This window comes from Betta splendens, chromosome 13 (assembly GCF_900634795.4).
Source record: "Betta splendens chromosome 13, fBetSpl5.4, whole genome shotgun sequence".
In the NCBI taxonomy this organism is placed as follows: Eukaryota; Metazoa; Chordata; class Actinopteri; order Anabantiformes; family Osphronemidae; genus Betta; species Betta splendens.
This window is the reverse complement of record NC_040893.2, coordinates 4,021,984-4,042,346: the sequence shown is the minus strand read 5'-3', so window position 1 is coordinate 4,042,346 and position 20,363 is coordinate 4,021,984. Positions and strand designations below refer to the sequence as shown.

General features: G+C 42.3%; 1 protein-coding gene across 4 annotated transcripts; it reads right to left on the bottom strand.

Annotated features, from left to right (window-relative positions):
- Positions 1-9,690: 9,690 nt before the first annotated feature.
- On the bottom strand, positions 9,691-16,371 carry zgc:113279 (uncharacterized protein LOC553749 homolog). 4 transcript variants are annotated; one of them, XM_029172146.3, is made up of 12 exons: positions 16,062-16,371; positions 15,502-15,623; positions 14,608-14,632; positions 14,396-14,430; positions 14,107-14,254; positions 13,902-13,993; positions 13,693-13,766; positions 13,346-13,451; positions 12,876-13,022; positions 12,314-12,374; positions 11,410-11,573; positions 9,691-10,908 (listed from the first exon to the last, which is right to left on the bottom strand). In XM_029172146.3, the coding sequence occupies exons 1-12, from the start codon at positions 16,213-16,215 to the stop codon at positions 10,876-10,878; spliced, it is 1,161 nt and encodes a 386-aa protein (XP_029027979.1). In that variant the 5' UTR covers positions 16,216-16,371; the 3' UTR covers positions 9,691-10,875. The 4 variants fall into 4 exon arrangements, with proteins under 4 accessions (XP_029027979.1, XP_055369727.1, XP_029027978.1 ...); XM_055513752.1 differs by having other exon boundaries at positions 14,179-14,254; XM_029172145.3 differs by having other exon boundaries at positions 13,693-13,993.
- Positions 16,372-20,363: the final 3,992 nt, after the last annotated feature.

Sequence of the window (20,363 nt, the reverse complement as noted above, 5' to 3'; positions counted from 1 at the left end):
TGAGTATTTAAGTTTCTTGGGTCTTCCCTCCCAGTTTGGTTTGTGGGCCATTGTGGCCTGTTTCCCGCTCATAGTGAGTGTGTTTTAGAACACAGTTTCAGGTCCAGTTTGACCCGCTTGTAACACCTTGTGTGTTGAGTTTCTGATTAAGATCAAAATGGAGAGGTTGGTTTACTGAGACAGCTGTGTCCGCAGAAAACTAGTTCCTGTAGAAGCTTGCCACAGTGGATGATCTCTGCAAACACTGTGACTGATCGTTGATCTCAATTCTCGCAGTGAAGCAAATTACACAACTTAAAAAGGGGAAACAAAAACACTAAGGGTGAAAACCTTGAAGGTGATTCAAAATACATGTCTAAAAGACATTCTCAGTCGACTATAATAATATATATAATATCAAGAATGCTTGCTTATGCTCAGACTCAGAAATGCTCAGAGCTAACTACAATGAAGAACGCTTGCAACGCTTAGATTCAGAAAAGATTTGACAATGTTTGTCAAATGTAGAAACAAAATGACTGTAAAAACGGCTTATAACCCATGTCAGAGAACCAATAGTTCTGTATTTATCTATGTTGATGGATCAAGCACAAAGTCTGAAACTGGAAAACGTAGAGTGGCTTTGCGGTTCTGACTGATAGTGAGACCTTGAAAGCAGAACCGCTACCCCCACACTACAGAGCTCAAGCAGCAGCAAGTAATTGCACTAACTGAGGCATGCAAACTCAGGTCAGATAGTTACCATCTATACTGATAGCACATACGCACAATGAAATATTCATATATTTGCCAGTCAATGGGAAAATAGAGGCATGATGACATCAACGTGACACGCGACGAAAATTTTGTTAAAAGCAGTACAACTACAAGCAAAAATAATGTTTGACAAGCGGGGGAACCTGTCCTCCCAGCATCCCTCTATAAATGAGCAACAATATTGGGCCTTGCCATGACTCAACGGGGGGTGGTACGGATAATAAACAAATACTATACTGCTTATGGATCTACAAATTATTCCAAATATTCTATTTTTCTGAAAATGCTTCCCAAGATGTGCCTTGCCCACAGGAGGGACCACTGCAGGTTTGTGTCTGGGTGTTCATCAGAGTCATGAAGCACTACTATGGTACTAACTGCCCTTGTACTGTTGATTGATGATAAGCCACTCCCTGACCTCATCGAGGATGAGAAGAGACCTCCTAAACAGTATCCCACTAATTTGTGGTATTGTTAAATGGGGATAGAGCACTCATAACTTTACTGGTTCAGTGTGTCTCTTATTATGATGGTCCTGATTTCATGGGGACCCTCCCACAGTCTGATATTAATTATGTTTGTGGGCACACAATCCATGTGCATCTTCCACCCAGTTGGGTAGGTTGTTGTGTTCCTGTTTATGTTTCAGATGGCTCCTACGCGATAAGACCACAGCAGATGACTTCCACGGGACAGCTACGGAAGCTAGAGATCGACCTGAAGAAAAGTGATCGAATCTTGGGATCAGAAGAAAGTGTCACTATCCCTAGTGCCAACAGGCACTCTGTGACCTACAGCACATATGTGTAGGCGGCTGATGTAGTGAAAGATAAATCCTGGTTTGATTGGTTTAGGTCTGGCACATGGACTGACATTCTAAGGAAGATTTTTGGACCGATTCTACTGATCCTCGAGGTTCTGATGCTGATTGTGTTGTGCGTAATTCCTCGTTTGAGGGCCATGATCATCAGGCTGGTGAATCAAGGCCTTCTCAGGGTGTGCGCAGCCATGCACTCTCGACAAATACACTATGCACCTTTGAAGCTTGAAAACTGTGAAAAGAACCTCCTCGATGTTAACGGAAATGGACGCTAAGCTGCATATTTTGTGCTTCTGTGCCTTTGATCCTGCCTACAATGTTGCAATGTTTTATGACAACTGCATTAAAATCGAAAGAAGTTGTGCTGTTCAAATGTATGCATGATTGTTTAATGAATGTTTCAATGTTAAACAGGAGGGAAATGTGGAAAAATACTGAATTTCATCATTGAAACATTGTTTTAATTTATTTTGCTGATCTGCTGAAGCCTCGTTAGGTGTGCTATGGCTTTGAAGTTTCCTCCCTTCTGTTCTGCAAGAAATAGGGATTACCGGTGTGTAGCATCCTTATCTGATGTGCCAAATGCTTGCTTTGTGTAGAAAATATTTCCCACGTACTGTGTGAGTATGCACCTCCACGAATGAAATACATATTATGAGCTGAATCCTTGTCTTCTGTTTAGTGAGATGAAGTTGCCTTTACTGTAAACTGCTTACTCCTTGCAAGTAAAATGCTAAAGAATGTCTCAACTGATTGTGTCTGCTTTATTTAAGATTTACAAAGGGAACTATTAATTTCCCTAACAGAGGATTTGTTGAGCAAACTGGAATCAGTTCAACAAATAGGATTTAAACCATCCCAGTGCTGTACCTTTAATTCTGGTGCTATGTTCTGATCTCTGTAATGAAATGTTCTGATCAATTGTATCAAATGCAGCACTAAGATCTAACAGGACAAAGACAGAAACTAGACCATTGTCTGAAGCTAAAAGAAGATCATTAGTGACTCTAACCAAAGCTGTGCTATGATGTTTTCTAAATCCTGACAGGTTCGTACAGGTTATTCCTACTCAGGTGATCAGATAATTGTTTAGCCAAGATTTTTTCAAGAATCTTAAAAAATAAAGGGTAAATTTGAAATGGGTCTATAGTTGGATAGTTCTCCAGGGTCCAGAGTAGGTTCTTTCAATATAGGTTTGACCATAGCCACCTTAAAAGCCTGTGGTACATAGCCTAAATGTTTAACCACCTAGATAAGCTAATTCGGGCGATTCATGGCGCAACCCCTGGCCATCAGCCAAGAGGCTGTGTGTGTGTGTGTGTGTGTGTGTGTGTGTGTGTGTGTGTGTGTGTGTGTGTGTGTGTGTGTGTGTGTGTGTGTGTGTGTGTGTGACACAATGTAAAGGCATGTACTTTACAATCGGCATGGTAATAAATTAAGTCCAGCACTACGTACTTTGCCTATGGGTTAAGACACAGTGAATAATGGCCAGAAAATGGTCATTAGAGATTGGAAACATTCACTTAACACACATTTGGGCCAAACTATTTTTGTTGACCCCGATTTTGGTCTAAGCAGGTGAGGTGACACATCTATGCTTCAGCATGTTCATCCACATTGACATCTATATCTCCCAGCTTTGTCAGTTGGATACAGCTGTGCAAATGTAAATGCTGTGCCATGTATAAATGGATTGGTTTCTGTGTTTATGTGCAGTAATATATTTATGAACAAGGTCTGGCAGTTTAAGAACTGGAGGAGATCCTAATGTGTCTGACAGTACTAATAGTAGCAGCTGTACCATGGCTGCCCACTGCTTCCCCCAGGTGATGGGTCAAATACAGAGATTAATTCCCCAATGTGGGATAAATAAAGTTAATAAAAAATGATGATGAGGTTCAGAACTAATGAGGTATTGAGTTCTCCACAGTCAGATTTTAAAATATAGGAACTCAAAAAATCTTCTTTTCACTATTAAACTGGCAGAATGCTTATTTACTACTGGACTACATTATATAATGTAGCAGGCTCGTCACAATATCAAATTTTTCTTCTCACCCACAGTATATAGGACATATTTGGTCTCGAAAGAATTATTCTTTTATACTGTAGCAGCAAGGGACAACAGACAGTAAATTTGATCTATAGCATTAACATGTCCCTCACAATTTATTTTAAACCAAAACATTTAACTCTCTGAAGTTTTAAGTTGCTTTTAATACTGCTTTAATCAGTTGTACAGGTTTACTCCTCATGAGGATAACAATAAAAACAACAGAATAATTCACTCAAAGTCAAACCTTTTCATACTGTCATCCAGTTTTATTTTTAAGAAAATAAAAGGCCGGCAGCAACTCCCCCTTCAGGAAAATGCAGTGAACTGTCCAGCCTCCCGTCGCAAGTTTTTTCTGCCAGTTTGTGTGTGATCAAATGAGTAATAAAATAAGTAAACTGCAAACTTTATATTGCTGACAAGCTGTAAAAAAGGTAAAACAAGTATCAACCCATTTTGAGACAATTTAAGTTTCACGGCTCGAGTACCAAACAGGAAATTATGCCATACTAACAGCAAGACAAGGCCAAACAAGAAGACCACCAAGCAAAATAAAAGCGCATCATGGCTGTCTTAAGTACTTTTCTACAGCTATTGGTTTATTGGTGACACTAAGAGATGAAACAGAGAAACTTTTATTCATGTGATTATTTCCGCTGTGCGGACCCTGCAGCATTGACACCTGCACACACGGGGTCCGACTCATTGTACTGTGCAGAAGCAGACCATATTTAAATTATTTAACATATTTATATGGAGGCTTGTCATGGGAGGAGTCTGCTACTTATTCATCTGTGCTCACTTCCATGTTGAAGTACAAAGGAAAAATGCATAGATCCGTGCTTAGAAAAGACTGATACAGTACATCCAGATTTTTTTCTACTTACGCAGTTTTCTGGATTTGAACATTGAGTTTAGTAAGAAATCTATGCAAGTCTTTAGGCTTTCATTATTCTTATTTGACCTTATATCCAAGTTTGCTTAAAGGTTGAGACAGCTGACAAAACAATTAATTTTTGCCTTTGTTCTCCAATTTTATGTCTTAAGGATATTCCAGTTGTGAGAGGCCTGTATATTGGCCATTAGTGATCCAGTGTGTACAAACCTGCATAAAAATGAAAAGCTGGGACACAGCACAATTTTATACCCAATAACTAACATCAGCTACAAAGTGAAATGTTCAATAATGCATCACTGCTATGGTGCAGGGTCAGACAGAGACATGCAGGCTAAACAAAGACGAGGTATGATGGAAAAACAGAATCCTATTAGCGTGGGTAGGGAAGGGTGCTGTGGAAGATTATGTGATGCAAGACAGAAGAGGCTAGAGCGATCAAAGTGAGCATCCAGGAGTGGTGGAGAGCAGAGGATGAGCCGGAGATCAGAGTTTCAGAATGGCCTGCAGCTCAGTTTGAGGCAAGTATCAGCAGGCAGGTTTTAAATTCATTATGAGCAACTGTATGCATGGAGGTGGGGAATTGGTATTCAAGAGGCAATTTCAATGAAAATGCAAAAAGGTGCTACAGATTCTCTATTTTAGTGTTAACCTCTAATTATACAAAAAAACAGAGGCTAGTTACTTGTAGATGGAGCTATAAGGTTAAATCATTTGTTCTGTTTTGGGACATTACCGTAAGAACACCAGGGACGTGCACGGGTTCAGTGGGGGCTCGATCCGCTGCCCATTTGCCCTTACAGTCCGAAGTGCCCTTAGAGAGAGCGAGTGATTTTTTCTCTTACGCCACTACAGGAAACAGCCGCTGTCTCGAACAATCACTCCACGTACTCCGCTCCGGTGTTTCCCACTCACTCCCAAACACGAGCAGTCAGTCAGAAAGTCACTTTCAGTTGTCGTCAGAGCTCTTTTGTTTTGTAACGAACGGAATGAAATATTCGAGTTTTCCAAAGTGTACGCGAAGTGCTTATGGATGTGTGTGCCTTCACATGTGTGTTGTATAGCAAGTAAAGTAGTATCAATAATAATGAAATTGCACGTAATTGCCTTCATTTAATACGAGGCAGAGGCAGAGTCAGGGAGTGAGGGATTAGCCAGAACAGGCAGTTACAGGTAAGATAATTATTTGATCAAAGCCTGAGTGTGACTGGATGATGGAAAAGTATGTATTTTAATAAGAAGTATATATACCACTCTATTCTCACCCTCCGCGGGTTGTCTCATCCACTTTCCAAGCTTGGGTCCTCTACCAGAGGCCAGGGAGCTTGAGGGTTCTGTGCAGTATCCTTGCTGTTCCTAGGACTACACTTTTTGTGACTGAGATGTCTGCTGTTTTTCCAGGGATCTGTTGTAGCCACTCCTCCAGTTTGGGGATTACTGCTCCCAGTACTTCGATCACCACAGGCACCACTGTGGCCTTCACCTTCCAAGCCTTCTCCAGTTCTTCTCTGAGCCCTTTGCACAGTCTACACCTTGGGTCTTGTCTGGTGTGGTAGATCTGGGCCTCTATGGCTCTGGTGCTCATGGCCTGCTCCTGTGCAGCCAGGATGAGTGCCTCTGTGCTGTCCTTCAGCCCAGCCCTTTCAAGCCATTGGTAGGATTTGTTGAGATCAGCCACTTCAGTTACGTTCCGGTGGTACATCCCGTGTAGGGCTTGTCCTCCCATGATGGTCCCTCTTCCAGCATCTCATCCTCTGTTCTCCACTGCCTGAGACATTCACTCAGCACGTCATTTGTCGAGGCCTTATCCTTGATGTACTTATGGATCTTGGATGTTTCATCCCGGATAGTGGCTCTCACGCTCACTAGTCCTCGGCCTCCTTCCTTGCGGCTAGCGTATAGTCTCAGGGTGCTGGATTTGGGGTGGAACACTCCATGCATGGTGAGGAGCTTTCGTGTCTTAACATCTGTGGTCTGTATCTCTTCCTTTGGCCACCTTATTATTCCTGCAGGGTATCTGATCGCTGGCAGGGCGTAGCTGTTTATCGCCCGGGATATGTTCTTGCCATTGAGGTGGCTTCTTAGGACTTGCCTTACTCGTTGGAGGTATTTGGCTGTTGCCGCATTCCTTGTTAACTTTTCAAGGTTGCCGTTCGCCTGTGGTATTCCAAGGTACTTGTAATTGTCCTCAATGTCTGCTATTGTTCCTTCTGGGAGTGAGACTCCTTCTGTGTGGATTACCTTGCCTCTCTTTGTCACCATCCTCCCACATTTCTCGAGCCCAAATGACATCCCGACGTTCGAGCTGTAGATCCTGGTGGTGTGGATCAGTGAGTCGATGTCTCGCTCATTCTTGGCAGACATCTTGATGTCATCCATGTAGAGGAGGTGACTTATGGTGGCCCCGTTCCGGAGTTGGTATATAGCCAGTCTTGTTTATTATTTGGCTAAGGGGGTTCAGACCTATGCAGATCAGCAGTGGGGACAGTGCATTTCCTTGGTATATGCCACATTTGATGGATACTTGGGCAAGTGGCTTCCCATTGGCTTCAAGGGTGGTTCTCCACAACCTCATCGAGTTTGCAATGAAGGCCCTTAGAGTTCTGTTCATGTTCTACAGCTCCAAGCATTCAGTTATCCATGTGTGTGGCATTGAGTCATAGGCTTTCTTGTAGTCGATCCAGGCTGTGCATAAGTCTGTGTGTCGCACTCTGCAGTCTTGGGTGACTGTTCTGTCTACCAGGAGTTGGTGTTTGGCTCCTCTGGTATCCTTACCAATAACCTTCTGTGCCTTGCTCATGTATTGACCCATGTGCCCACTTATCTTAGCTGCGATGATGCCTGACATGAGCTTCCATGTTGTGGAGAGACAGGTTATTGGCCGGTAGATGGATGGGACTGTACCCTTTGAGGGATCCTTCATTATCAGGATCATTCGCCCTTCGGTTAGCCATTCAGGGTGGGTCCCATACCTTAGCAGCGGGTTCATTTGTGCTGCCAGGCGCTCATGGATTGCAGTGAGCTTCTTTAGCCAGTAGGCGTGGCTCATGTCAGGGCCAGGTGCTGTCCAGTTTTTTATACCTAAGACTGTTGGATGTCTGCCACTGTGATAGTCACTGGATTCTGTTCAGGGATGTTGCTGTGGTCTTCCCTCAGATCCACCAGCCACTGTGCATCATGTACAGTACTGTTCAGTTTCCATCCTTGGTGGGTCTGCTCTGCTGTTATTACCCTGCCATTGAGAGTACACTTTCGCAGGTTGTGTTGCGATCAGCCGGTTTATTCGTCTGGCTTCATTATCTCTGGTGTATCTCTCTAGGCGGCTGGCCAAGGCTTGTAGCCTTTGCTTGGCAGTTTCGAGTGCTTCAGGTATGGGCATCTGGCTGTACCTCTTGAGAATCGGTCTTTTCATTGCACCTCTCTGGGCCTCTGTCATTTGGCACACTTCCCTCCGAGCTGCCTTGATTTTTGCCTCCAACCTTCGTTTCCATGGTGGGTATTGTTTCTCATGGCTCCCATGGTTGCTCTTATAGCCAAGCACCTCTAGGATCAATGCAGTCACCCGCATGGACTCCTACCCGCTGCTCCGCATAGATGATGCCCTGGACTGTGTGTTGGGCTCCTGCTGGTTCAGCTCACGAGACTTTGAAGGTGCACTTAGTAACCTCAAGGAGGCCCTCACAGCCATCCGCCATGCAGGGCTTTGACTGAACCCCGCCAAATGCAATTTACTGGCGAGAGAGACTCTTTTTTTGTGACCACTGACCCATCAAAGGTGACTGCAATTAAGGAATGGCCCCAGCAAAGCACAGTCCGTGAGCTCATGAGTTTCTAGTGCCTAGCCTCTTACTATCAAAGGTTTGTGAAGGACTTTGCAACCATCGCCAGCCCTCTTCATCGGCTAACAGACCAAGGCCGGCAGTTGAGTGGTCCAATGCCTGCTCAATAGCCGTTCAACAGGTGAAAACAGCTCTCATGTCATGGACGCTCCAGTTTTGGTATACCCCAACCCCCAACAGCCTTTCATTTTGGACATTTTTGCCAGCAATGTGGGAGTTGGGGCAGTACTGTCGCAGGGGGAGGGAACAGGTGAGCGGGTGGTACCTTACTACAGCTACAGCCTGAGTTGTCCAGAGCGCAACTACTGTGTCACCTGTAGAGAACTGCTGGCAGTGGTCTTGGCCGTGAGGCACTTACTACTACTACTTACTTGTTACCCAATTCACTCTGAGGACTGCCCATTCCTTCCTCACCTGGCTGCTCAACTTTAGACACCCAGAGGACCAAGTGGCAAGCTGGCTGGAAGTACTACAAGAGTACAACTTTGTAGTCCAGCACCGGTCAGGGCGACAGCATGCTAATGCAGATGGCCTCTCTTGCCGGCCCAGTGCAAGACAGGGCATTGCCTGCGCCAGTGAATCTACTGGCCGGGTTGTTCTCAAGAGACAGAGCTACATGTGCGGTGATGTGACGCCTGTAGAGCCCAGAAAGGACCTACACAACGGCCAAGGGGACCTCTGCAGCAGTACCTTGTTGGCGCCCCACAAGAAAGAGTTGGGGTGGACATATTGGGATAGTTTCCACTGTCCTAAAATGGGAACTGCTATGTCCTGGTGGTCTACGAAACTGGATGAATGCAAAGTTTAAAATCAAATGATCTGTCAATCTGTATAGATATATACTGTATATCAAATAAAAATTACCCACTTGGCCTGTCCTTGGAGCGGTCTTATTCCTACAAGCTCAGGTCCTCTACTAGAGGCCTGGGAGGATTGAGGGTCCTGCACAGTATCTTAACTGTTCCGAGGTCTGCACTTTTCTGGACAGAGATCTCAGATGATGTTCCTGGGATCTGCTGGAGCCACTCTCCCTGTTTGGACGCTCCAGTCCCCTAGTTTTCCCATCAGCACAGGTACCAATTGTGCCCTCACCCTCCACATCCTCTCTATCTTTCAGCCCTTGGTACTTCTCGATCTCTTATCGTGCGCCTTCTTCCTGATGTTGCTACAACTTAGGATTGCTACATCTATCACTACAGCCTGTTCTCCTTTGTCCACCACTATTATTTCGGGTTGGTGGGACGAACGGACCAACAACCCGAAATAATCCCAGCATCCCTCCAAAAAAACCCTAAACATAACAGAAAAAACCAATGTAGACTGGTGCTTACAACTGAAACATCATATTTATTTGAAATCATAATTAAGATTAATCCTTTATTAGTCCCAACAATGTGAACATTTCTGTGTTGCAGCAGCAACACAGTTATAAAACAAGAGCAGGATCAAACTATGCATACACATGCATAGTGAAAAGGTAATGGGTAATTCCACCATGGGTTGTCTGAATCTTGCACAGGACAAAAAAATGTGATTAATCATCAGTTTGGTGATATTATAATATAATGATATGATATATTAAAATATAGCAATAATACAAAGATCCCTCTAAGTTATAAAATTTAACCCAGATTACTAAAAAAACAAACAAACAAAAAAAAAACACTATATAAAAAGCCAAAGCTCCAAACCAATACATTTGACACTAGTCAAGTTACTTACAGAACCCTAAAAATTCCCCATTTATTGTGCTCAGATGTTTTATCATCATCATCATCATTCGTGAAACATTTGTGATGTATCATTTCTACTGTACGGTTCCCAATACAACAATACCTTGTACAGAGAATAAGAAAGAATATTGTACAATCAGTTAGATACAGTAACACTGTCTGTATACTGAATATACTTTTTTATTCAGTATAGATATGTGGGTTGTGCCTGAGACCAAATGCAAATTAAACTGCTAGGCACTCTGACCTTTGAATTCAAGGAAGATTGTTACAAAATGTCTTGTTTCAACATGGATAGGATTAAATTAGAGAAAACACAGGCCTTATTTCTCACACACACACACACACACACACACACACACACACACACACACACACACACACACACACACACACACACACACACACACACACACACACACACACACCCTCATTGGATTTCAGTCCACGTACTGTACTTAACATTTTACACTCATGGACTTTACCTCCACAGACAAACTGAGAACAATTTGTTACTTTAATGTAACAAACAAAGGAAGTTTTATAAAAACCAGCTTAGTGGCACCTAATGTTTCTATGCAGATTACAATAAATACCTGGTTGCAAGTCAGGCATTTTTACCACACAAAACATTAGATGCTTTACATAAAATGGCTGAATTCACTGGAGAAACCAGCTCTACAAACAAGTGTCTCTCCATGTCAAATTCAAGCCTAAATTAACTCAAAACATTACTGTCGGGTTCCCAAAATGCCCTGCCGGGCAAATGTGCAGGAAGATCAGCCAGTTCCAGGTTGGATACCCTGGCTCCCCTGAAAGAGAGGACCAAGGCAAAAAATTGGTCAACTATGTGGCATATATTAAGCATATTATGCTTGAATTGTTAATAGTGAAAGAAAATACTCTTTTTTTAAAATAGTGGTGCATACCACAAATAACCAGTGTAAGAGCTGAAATATGGAAGAAAGTAAGAGACCACATTTCTTAGATCATTTGTTTTTTGTGGCAAAAAAACATGGGTTTCTGTCTGTACTAGTTTTTTTCACTCACTCTAGAGTTCCTGTTACACAGGAGAACACATCTCACTCCCTGAAGGCAAACTACTACCTAATACCAAGTGCATTTAATGAGTAAAATGGATCTTCCCAGCCTGGGAATGTACTTCTCTAACGCATACCAGTATAATTACAGCACTTACGGTAGCAGTACCTCAGATTGCACAGGAACTATGACAAACGAATCAACAAACCCACTTTGTTTTTATTAAATGTTTTTTTGTAATCATTTTTTGCATGCCATATTACAAGACATACCATGGTATGGCGGTAGCTGCCCATCTGCAGCAGACATTCCAGGGTCTCCATCATCTGCTCTTGGTGAAGTGCATAGAGTGGAGTGTGAACTGGGTGTTTACTATTTTCTAGCTCACGTACTATGGCCTTCAGAGACAGAGAAGCACACTGTAGGACACTCATCCCTGCAGAGAAGGAATGAGTCACAAACCATAAAAGTGCAAATACAACTACATACCAGGCAAATGCAAGTTATGGCAGGAATTGAAATGACAAAACTGTTAATCAAATAAGTGTGTTTGTGTGTGTATGTATTTCCCTGGGAAAATACTGACAGGTTGTTGTTATCGTTTTAATTTTTCTCTGCTCTCCTCCTTCTGTGCAACTACATAATAGTAATGTGTCAATCACTGCTATATTTATTATTTATATCCACTATGATATAATTGCAAAATAGTGTTTTGCTGCACCTCACCATGAGCCATGAACTTATGAGGGTATACTATATACATGTGCATGGCCCCATTCATACTACAGGTTACCATTCAGTTATTGTACTGCAATTGTAAGCAGCACAGATCATCATGAGTAAACACACAAAAGTTTTAACAGTGGTTTTGCATTCCACATTAATCAGTAATCTACTTTGTTTCAAAAGGATTGTAATATACCTTGACTAACATAAAACTACTGAAGCTGGTGAGTTGCTGTTCTGACACTGTTGGTGTCAGAATATAATGGGCTTAACAATAATGCCAGTATAATTCATAAAAAGACTATGAAACAGTGTGAGACTTTACTTAGCTTCTTATTTATTGTTTGAGTTTTACATTAATAATGCATTACTAATATCTAATGAAGAAATTTGTAATTAGAATTATTAGAATTAGGAAATATGAATAATTTAAAAGATTTTAGTACATACCAGAGTTATCAGCAGCTTCAACATCAACATACAGACCATGCGTCATTAAATGTTTTAGTACCTAAGAAGAAAGCATACACATACTATATCTATTGTGTCATAAAACATCACAATCTACTACCGATGGTTTCAGCCTTAATATCTGAATGTCTGTACACTTATGTGAACAAGACTGTACATGTTTGCGTGATTGTGAATGTTGCACAAGAAAAGCTGTCTTGTTCAGCAGGATGGGTTGTTCTGGCTTATCCTGTTTAAAGGGAATGTACTTCACAGAACACTTCAGCTTTTACGCCTATACACTGTAGACCTCTCATTCTTCTGTAAACAATTACAAACTTAGTTTATACACCCTTGGTAGCCATTATTTGATTTGCTATGCTCTTCTTTGAGAACTAGTTCTGTTTGTTTGGGCTGAAACATGTTCCTTACTGACACCAGCAGAGATAAAGGAGTTTTTTAACCATCATGACCAACTATTCTTATTATTTTCTTTTCTACTGACACAAATTGGCCACCATACCAAACAACTCATCTGTACGCAGGACAACAAAGCTCTCACCTCCAGGACTCGAAAGTAGCCTTTCTCAGCACTGAGATGAAGACAGGACTTTCCCAAGTTATTTGTCTCATTCACATTAGCGCCCAGATGAATAAGATCTGCCACCATAAGGTGGTGGTTATGTTTTGCAGCATAGAGGAGGGCAGTCTGTGGACAAAATGTGAGTATGTGATGCCACATTTTGTACAATGATAAGAAAGCTTCATCAAGAACTTCCAAAAGATGTTTCACATTTTTTGACATACGTGCAACAGTAGGTTTATCAGACTTTTAAGCACTAAACATAAACAGTATTTATTCAAATGATTGCCGATGTAATTATTCATTAGGGTAATCTCATACCTTTTTTTGCAAAGAGGCAATGTATTATAACTAATTACTACACTAATATTTACAGTACTGCATATAAAGCCTCTATACACACAAGAACTAAAAATACATATTTAAAATAATTTTGCACTGTACTGTACCATTCCATCAGCATCTTTGAGGTCTAGGCCATTAAGTGCAACCATCCTTTTAGCTATGGCGTAGCCCAGTGCCCTCTTCCCAAAACATGACACCTTATGGAGAGCTCTGGAGGGACATGCACAACCCATATACATATATATAACCCATAACATATAGTTACTTAGTTACCTACTTACCGTAATTGAGGTTTATTTGAGCATAAAACCTTGACAACATTCATCAAATGCAATACTGTACATATACATGCTTTAGATGCAAATTAAACATAGAAATATTTTGAGTATTTAAAAACTAAACATATATTAAACAAGACCGACCAGAAATAAAACGATACACCAAAACTTACGTTTTACCGTGTTCATCGGCAGCCAGCAGTACTGCATCAGAGATGTCCCCCAACTGATCCTCCTCTTTTTGCAACTGGGCCCAAAAGAAAGCAGAGCTATTTTGGTTCCAGGGATGTTTCTGAAGATGAAACCAGTTCTCCCCTCTACCAATGTCTAAAAAACTGGAAGGAGGAATACTGGTGTGGAGGAAGCTAGAAGGAGATGGAACCTGATGACACTTCGCTTTGCCCGTTGAGTAGCTCACATAGGATTCAGGGCTAGGGATTATTTCACCAGACTCTTCACTATTGCACTCCGCACCTTAGTCAAAAGATACAACATGTGAGAAGTGGCAGCTGTATTTCCTGTTAACTTGAGATAAATAGATAGTTTACATGAATAAAGATGGTTTTCTTGATAGACAGATAAATAACCTGATGAAGACCACCCAGGGCACACTGAAAGGGTGGAGGACAATAAAGTTTGTGAAGAGGAGTGGTAGGTACTACAGGTCCTAAGATCCTCCTCTAGCACCTCCACAATGATTGCCAGCTCTTCTAGGCTTTTTCTGAGGTGTTTTCCCTGAAAGCCAAAGACAGCCAAGTCATACATGTTATGTAAATTGGTCATCTGACTGACATGTAATTCTGTTCAACCTTCCTTTTACATGAAGAATGAGGAACCTTCTGGGAGGGGCTAAAGTCAGTGGTTTATATCACTCACCTTAGCTCTGCAAGTTTTGACCCGCTTCTTATCGCCTGTGGAAGAAAAGTAAATTTAAGTCTGCAAATACTTCTCATAGTTTGACTTCATTTACAGATACTGTAAAAACAGGAATCATTATAGTGGTTTACAAACATTTGCTGTATCTGACAAAGCAAACCAATAGCCTTGAAACAAGACAATTAATATCACGCATCTTAGGTTGTACTAACCTTTTGCTGTTTTGCTATATCCATCCTGGATTAACACATTAGTGTGACATGAAAAGAAAAAAAATGCAGTATTTTTTATCAGTGCGATTAGTTTTGTGTATGATTTATCAAACACTAACACAAATATGGCTGGGTTAATAACGGATACACTGAAAAAAATAGGGTCGTATTCTGCAGTGGTAATTTCACAATCGAAAAAGTTTTATAAAAAAGTAACAAACACAAACATGAAACTATAACAAACAGGGATTAATATTCAGTAAATTTTGTTCCTGTTTTAGCCAGTTGGCTGTGGGATTAAAATGAATACTAAATTAAAATATAAAACTAAAGTAAAAATAAAATTAAAATTGTTACTGTACTAGCAATTTAGTAAAAGTCCATGGTAAGTAATTAATTTACATTTACAGGCTTTTAGGCATGCAGTGTTTATGCTACATGCTATAATTTATTATGTTATTAATTGTTTTAGTTAGTTAAAGTGTTATTAAAGTATAAATATTAATTGTGCTATACAGTTGTGGAGTGATTACAAACAAACCATATTAAGTAGTCATTTTTATTTAATTCAATTTGTTAAGAAATAATCTCGCCATGTAACTTATTCAGTACCACACTACTATGGTGGCAGACCGGTTTAAATAATCCTACTAGACATGAATAATGTTTAAAATTTAAAATAAATGGTGAGAGAAGCAACAAAGAACATTAGTTCCTTAATAGAACTGATGACAGCTATTTAACTGTACAACTATCAAATATTTTTTTTTCTTGCAGATGCCCAACATATACTTTTCTGTTTTTTATACTGTATGTACCAACCAAAATGCTTACTGTGTGTACATTGTAACATCAAATTCCCAAATGAGGAATATCTTTACTATCACTCGTTACCTTCAAGTCTTGAGAGTCACTGCCTTTGGCTAGGCGAATATTTCTCAGCAGGTCCCTCACAGGCATTTTGACACGTACTCCAAGGTAGACCTTCTCACTAACATTGATCGAGCGTCTAGTACCTAAAACGATGAATTCAAAGTTCAACAACAACACTGGTCCACAAGAAAAAACACACTATTCCTTCATGTCTGCTGTGTCTGTCGGGTTTCGTCAGACTTATGTGATGCAGTTTGTGAAACAACTGGTAACTGCTGTCAGAGAGACAGTTAATATGACGCAATTGTTTCTGACAATTGCGTCATAATTGTTTGAAGTGTAAACAAATATATTGTTTGAAGTGTAAACAAATATAAAGCCAGCATGTTTAAACAACTATAGCTGTGACACTCATACCACACACTTGACTAAGTTCTTAGTAATTCTAATGCCTAACACTTACTGTGAAGTTTACTAAGGAATTTATTGGGAGACCTAAGTTTTACTTGAGATTTTAATTGAACCAAAACAAACATAACATTGTCACGGAACTGTTAAAGGCATTGCAACAAGCTCCCTACCTGCATTTCTACCGCCCATATCCGAGGCGGTCAAGGCGGCAACAGGTGCGTTTGGCTCGGCTGGCAAAAAAGCAGAGGGATAGAGGCTAGCGCCGATGTCCGCCGATTCATCGCGTACTTCTATCGGGCCCTTTATCTTGCATCTCCCTTTCATGCTTTCTATCGACTGAAAAGGTAGGAAAACAGTTAAAATGACGAAGGTTGAGAAGCAGCTCTGAACCGACCTACATAGAGTTCTAATCCAGATTCAGGGAATTACGGATCAGACGCCTGCGTGGTTCACACCCAAGTGATTTGATTAGCTGGAATGTTCCGTCTATTTGTCAGTGATGACTTCTACTTCACGGGGGCGGGTCTATCATTTTTAAGCGGGGAAACCTTAATAAACATAACTACATATTTCAATAATACCACCGACCAACCCCCATGTTAAAAGCTAGATGACAAATACTTGATTTATGATTACAACACAATTTAACATTTTCAATGGTTGATGATTCTTTAATGCAAACATTTGATAAATAAATATACATAAAAACATACATAATACTATAAACTCTCTACTATAAAAATTATTACAGGCAGAATTATAAACTAGTAATTATTTAATTTACAGCTGACCGCAATATTTTTGCCAGACTACAGTATACATTTTTAGCAAGCTGACTGGGATTAAAACTGCTGGTACCTGCACTAATTGGGCAGTTGGTGTCACGATCCCTGGGCTGGTTCTGCCAGCCATTCTGTGTCCCTCTGTCCTCTGCTATGGACCATGCCCACTCCCTCTCTCTCCCTCTGCAAACCCTGCAATCAGGACAATTTCACACACCTGGACCTTCCCCTCTGCCACCCTTTAAAGCCATGTCAAGCTCTGATCCTCAAGGGCCGATATGCCCTCTGGTTCTTCAGCGTGCTCTGCTGATTGCCTTGATCAGGTGTGTCAGTTGGCTTTTTCAGTTTGTCAATGACTGAACGCACCTGGTCAAGGTAATCAGTAGGAGCTGGGGCAGGGAGAGGTGGAAAACCAGCAGGTCAGCAGCCCTTGTCTGCATCAGTTTGACACCCCTGCTTTAAAGACTCCTCCAGCCCTCCAATGGCCACTGGGTGTCACAGCGACAGCTTCTGAAATGACGGACCCACATGCACAGCACAAGCCACAGACTTGAGTAAGGGTTTAATTCTAAATGGCTGCACTGAAAGTTGAGCTGGGAAAGATGGCTGCACTGGAGCTTGAGTCGCTGGAACTGGCCACGGTTTTGTGACTAGATCAGGTGGTGGTTCTGCAACTGGAGCATACTGCAGTTCTGTGACTGGAACAGGCTGGGGTTCTGTGACTGGAACAGGCTGGGGTTCTGTGGCTGCGACAGGGGAACCAGAGCAGCTAAGGCTTTCTGGGAGGGAGGTCCTCGGCCACTTGAACCAGGTTCCTGGTTCGGGAATTAGCCTGGGCACGCTCCTGTTGGGGGACCTCATCTGTATAATCTGTTATTAACAGAATTATTATTAAGGTCCCACATGCTCATACAAAGGAGGTACTGCGGCCTAAATGTAAAGTCTTCATTCTGATAGTAGTGAGTGAGAACAAAGATATTTCAAATCTGAGCACCAAAACCAGGCGCCAGGCGGGGGAACCAATCCTGGCACCCCTGCTAAGACGTCCGGACTCCTGCTGATGAAAAGCGACAAACGGAGGAGAAATTTAGACGTCAGCCATCCTGATTGGACCAAACAATAGGACGGGCGTGACCAAAAACACGGTTATAAAAAGCTGCCGTGACCAAAGACTCGCCCCTTGTTCTCTCCGACCTTGTCCCTTCCCCTTGTCTTCTCGTCTTTGAGTCCACTGCAGACCTTCCTTCTCTCCATCCACCTGGAGCTTTCTTCTGCCCCCGGCACGCCTGGAGCCTCCACCGCAGCCAGCAGGAGTGTGAAGTAGGACTAGCGTGAATAAGGCTTGCGGTCTCACAAACAAATCACAAATCTGGCGTTCCTCACTGGGAGCCAGCCCGGAGGTTGATGGTGGAGTCAGGACGCAAGAGGGGACAGAGTTCATTAAAAAAACTCCTCCACTGCACAGAGGGATTACTGCAGAGTCCGATTGAGACCGTCCTCGAGCAGGTGGAGCCAGAGTGCGGGCTAGAGATTGATGAGACGCTGGAACTGAGGCTCTCGGGGATAGAGGCAAAGCAGTAGCAGAAACATGAGCAGGACCACAAACAGAAACAGGAATTGAAGACTGACCTAGAGCGGGGAGCGCAGCAGGAGCTGGCGTTGAATGAGGGAACACTGTGTTGCAGAACGCTATCCAATTCCTTGCGCCTCAAGCACAGCTGGTCGAAGAGGGTTCACACTCCGGGGTAACCTAGCCAGAAATCCTCTTCCTCCAGGAACCTCAACAGTGCCCAGCTGTGCTTCTGGGTTGGCTGCTTCTCAGTAATCCTGTGCCAGCGCCGAGAAGCAGAGGCGGAAATGTCTGGGTAAGTCGGCACAGGCAAAATCCATGGCGCCCCAAAAACTCTTCTCCCCAAACAAACAAAACTAGGTTGAAACAAAAACTGTGAGTTGGCTGGGTCAAAGTCTGGCCAGATCGTACTGTCACGGCAACGGCTTCTGAGATGGCGGACCCATATACTGTAACCAGCACAGGAGGCAGGCAGGTAAGAGTAAGGGTTTAATTCAAGCTCGTGGTCAGGATACAGGTGAGGTACAGTATGTTACACAGTGGCAGATTAGCAATGGCCCCAGAGGAACAGGCCAAGATGGAGTCACAGAGGCAGGCATTTTGACAATGGAGTAATCAGGTAAGGCTATGGCACAGACAGGGATGATCCAAGTTGATGTTTTCTGTTGTTGTGTTTTTTGTTAATGTCGATGTCTTTTCTCTTATTGTCATTGTGTTTCCTGTTAATGTTGTTGTGTTTTCTTTTATTGTTGTTGTATTTTGTCTTTTTTTTGTTTTTGTGTTTCTCTGTGAATAATAATAAATCCGTAGCCTTGATGGGGCAAATATGTTTGTGTAAAGTGTAGATAATCCGCTTGGTAGTCACGTGATGTATCGACACCTCTCGCTCTCATTAGTCACTGCCTTTGACTTCAGGATGGAACTTTTTGCTTGACGAACGTGCTGTCCTGGTTTAATCCTGTCTGTTGTGTCATGTTTTTACCTTGTTAGTCACGCTGTGGGCGAGAGTAGAGCCATGGATGCCGGTTCTTTAGTATTTTACCCACCCCTCCAGCTATGTTCTACTCAGTCATGCTAACTGCTAACCCTCTTTGTGCTGCACTCTCACGTTTGGTTATGTTTAGCCTTGTTGGGGGACCTCGTGCATAAACTGAATCATTATTAAGGTCCCACATGCTCAAACAAAGGAAGTACTGCGACCTGCATATATGACCTGCATCTTCATCCTGATCCTGAGTTGAAACAAAGATATTCAGATTTGAGCACCAAAACCAGGCGCCAGGCTGGGGAATCATACCTGGCTCCAACCGCTGAGATGTCCGGACTCCCGCTGATACAAGCGACAAACGGCGGAGGAACTTGGACATCAGCCATCCTGATTGGACCACACAATGGGAAGAACATGACCGAAAACATATATAAAAAGCTGCCCTGACCAAAGACTTGTCCCTTGTTCTCCCTTTTTTTGTTCTCCTTTGGTTAAATTCAATTCAATTCAATTCAAATTAATTTACATAGCGCCAAATCACAACAAGGTTATCTCAAGGCACTTTACAAAGTAAGGTTTAAAACCTCACACAACTAAACATACCAAATCCCACATACAGCAAGCATTTAATTTGACAGCAACAGTGGAGAGGAAAAACTCCCTCTCTAACAAGGAAGAAACCTCCAGCAGAACCAGGCTGTATGTGGGCGGCCATCTGCCTCGACTGGTTGGGGTGAGAGGATAGAGAGAGGGAAAAGCACAGCAACAACAACAAGCAAAAACAAGCAACAACAGAGCACAGGCAGGATGGTTGGACCAGGGACTGGATACAGGCAGGATGGTTGAATCCGCAGCTGCCCATCACAGACACCAAACTTTCAGTCCAATGATACCTGTAGGTGAGGACAGAGTAGAGGAGAGAGAGAGAGAGAGAGAGCGGGAGAAAAGCACAACTACTGGAGAGAAAGAGACAAGGTTAGTTAAACATGGGACAATGATGGGAGGTTATTGGACGAAAAGGTAGAAGGAAACAGAGGAGCTCAGTGTATAAATTAAGTCCCCCAGCAGTCTATGCCTATTGCATCATAACTAAGAGATGGTTCCTGTGACTAACAATCATTGCCAGTGACCT

Bases quoted from the DNA above. Each gene is read 5' to 3' on its own strand.
- zgc:113279 (XM_029172145.3), bottom strand. From the start codon at position 16,215: ATGAAAGGGAGATGCAAGATAAAGGGCCCGATAGAAGTACGCGATGAA. The intron at 14,431-14,607 runs GTTAGTACAACC...TTTCTTCCACAG, and splicing joins ATATAGCAAAACAGCAAAAG to GCGATAAGAAGCGGGTCAAA. The intron at 13,452-13,692 runs GTAAGTTTTGGT...ATGTCCCTCCAG, and splicing joins GCCGATGAACACGGTAAAAC to AGCTCTCCATAAGGTGTCAT.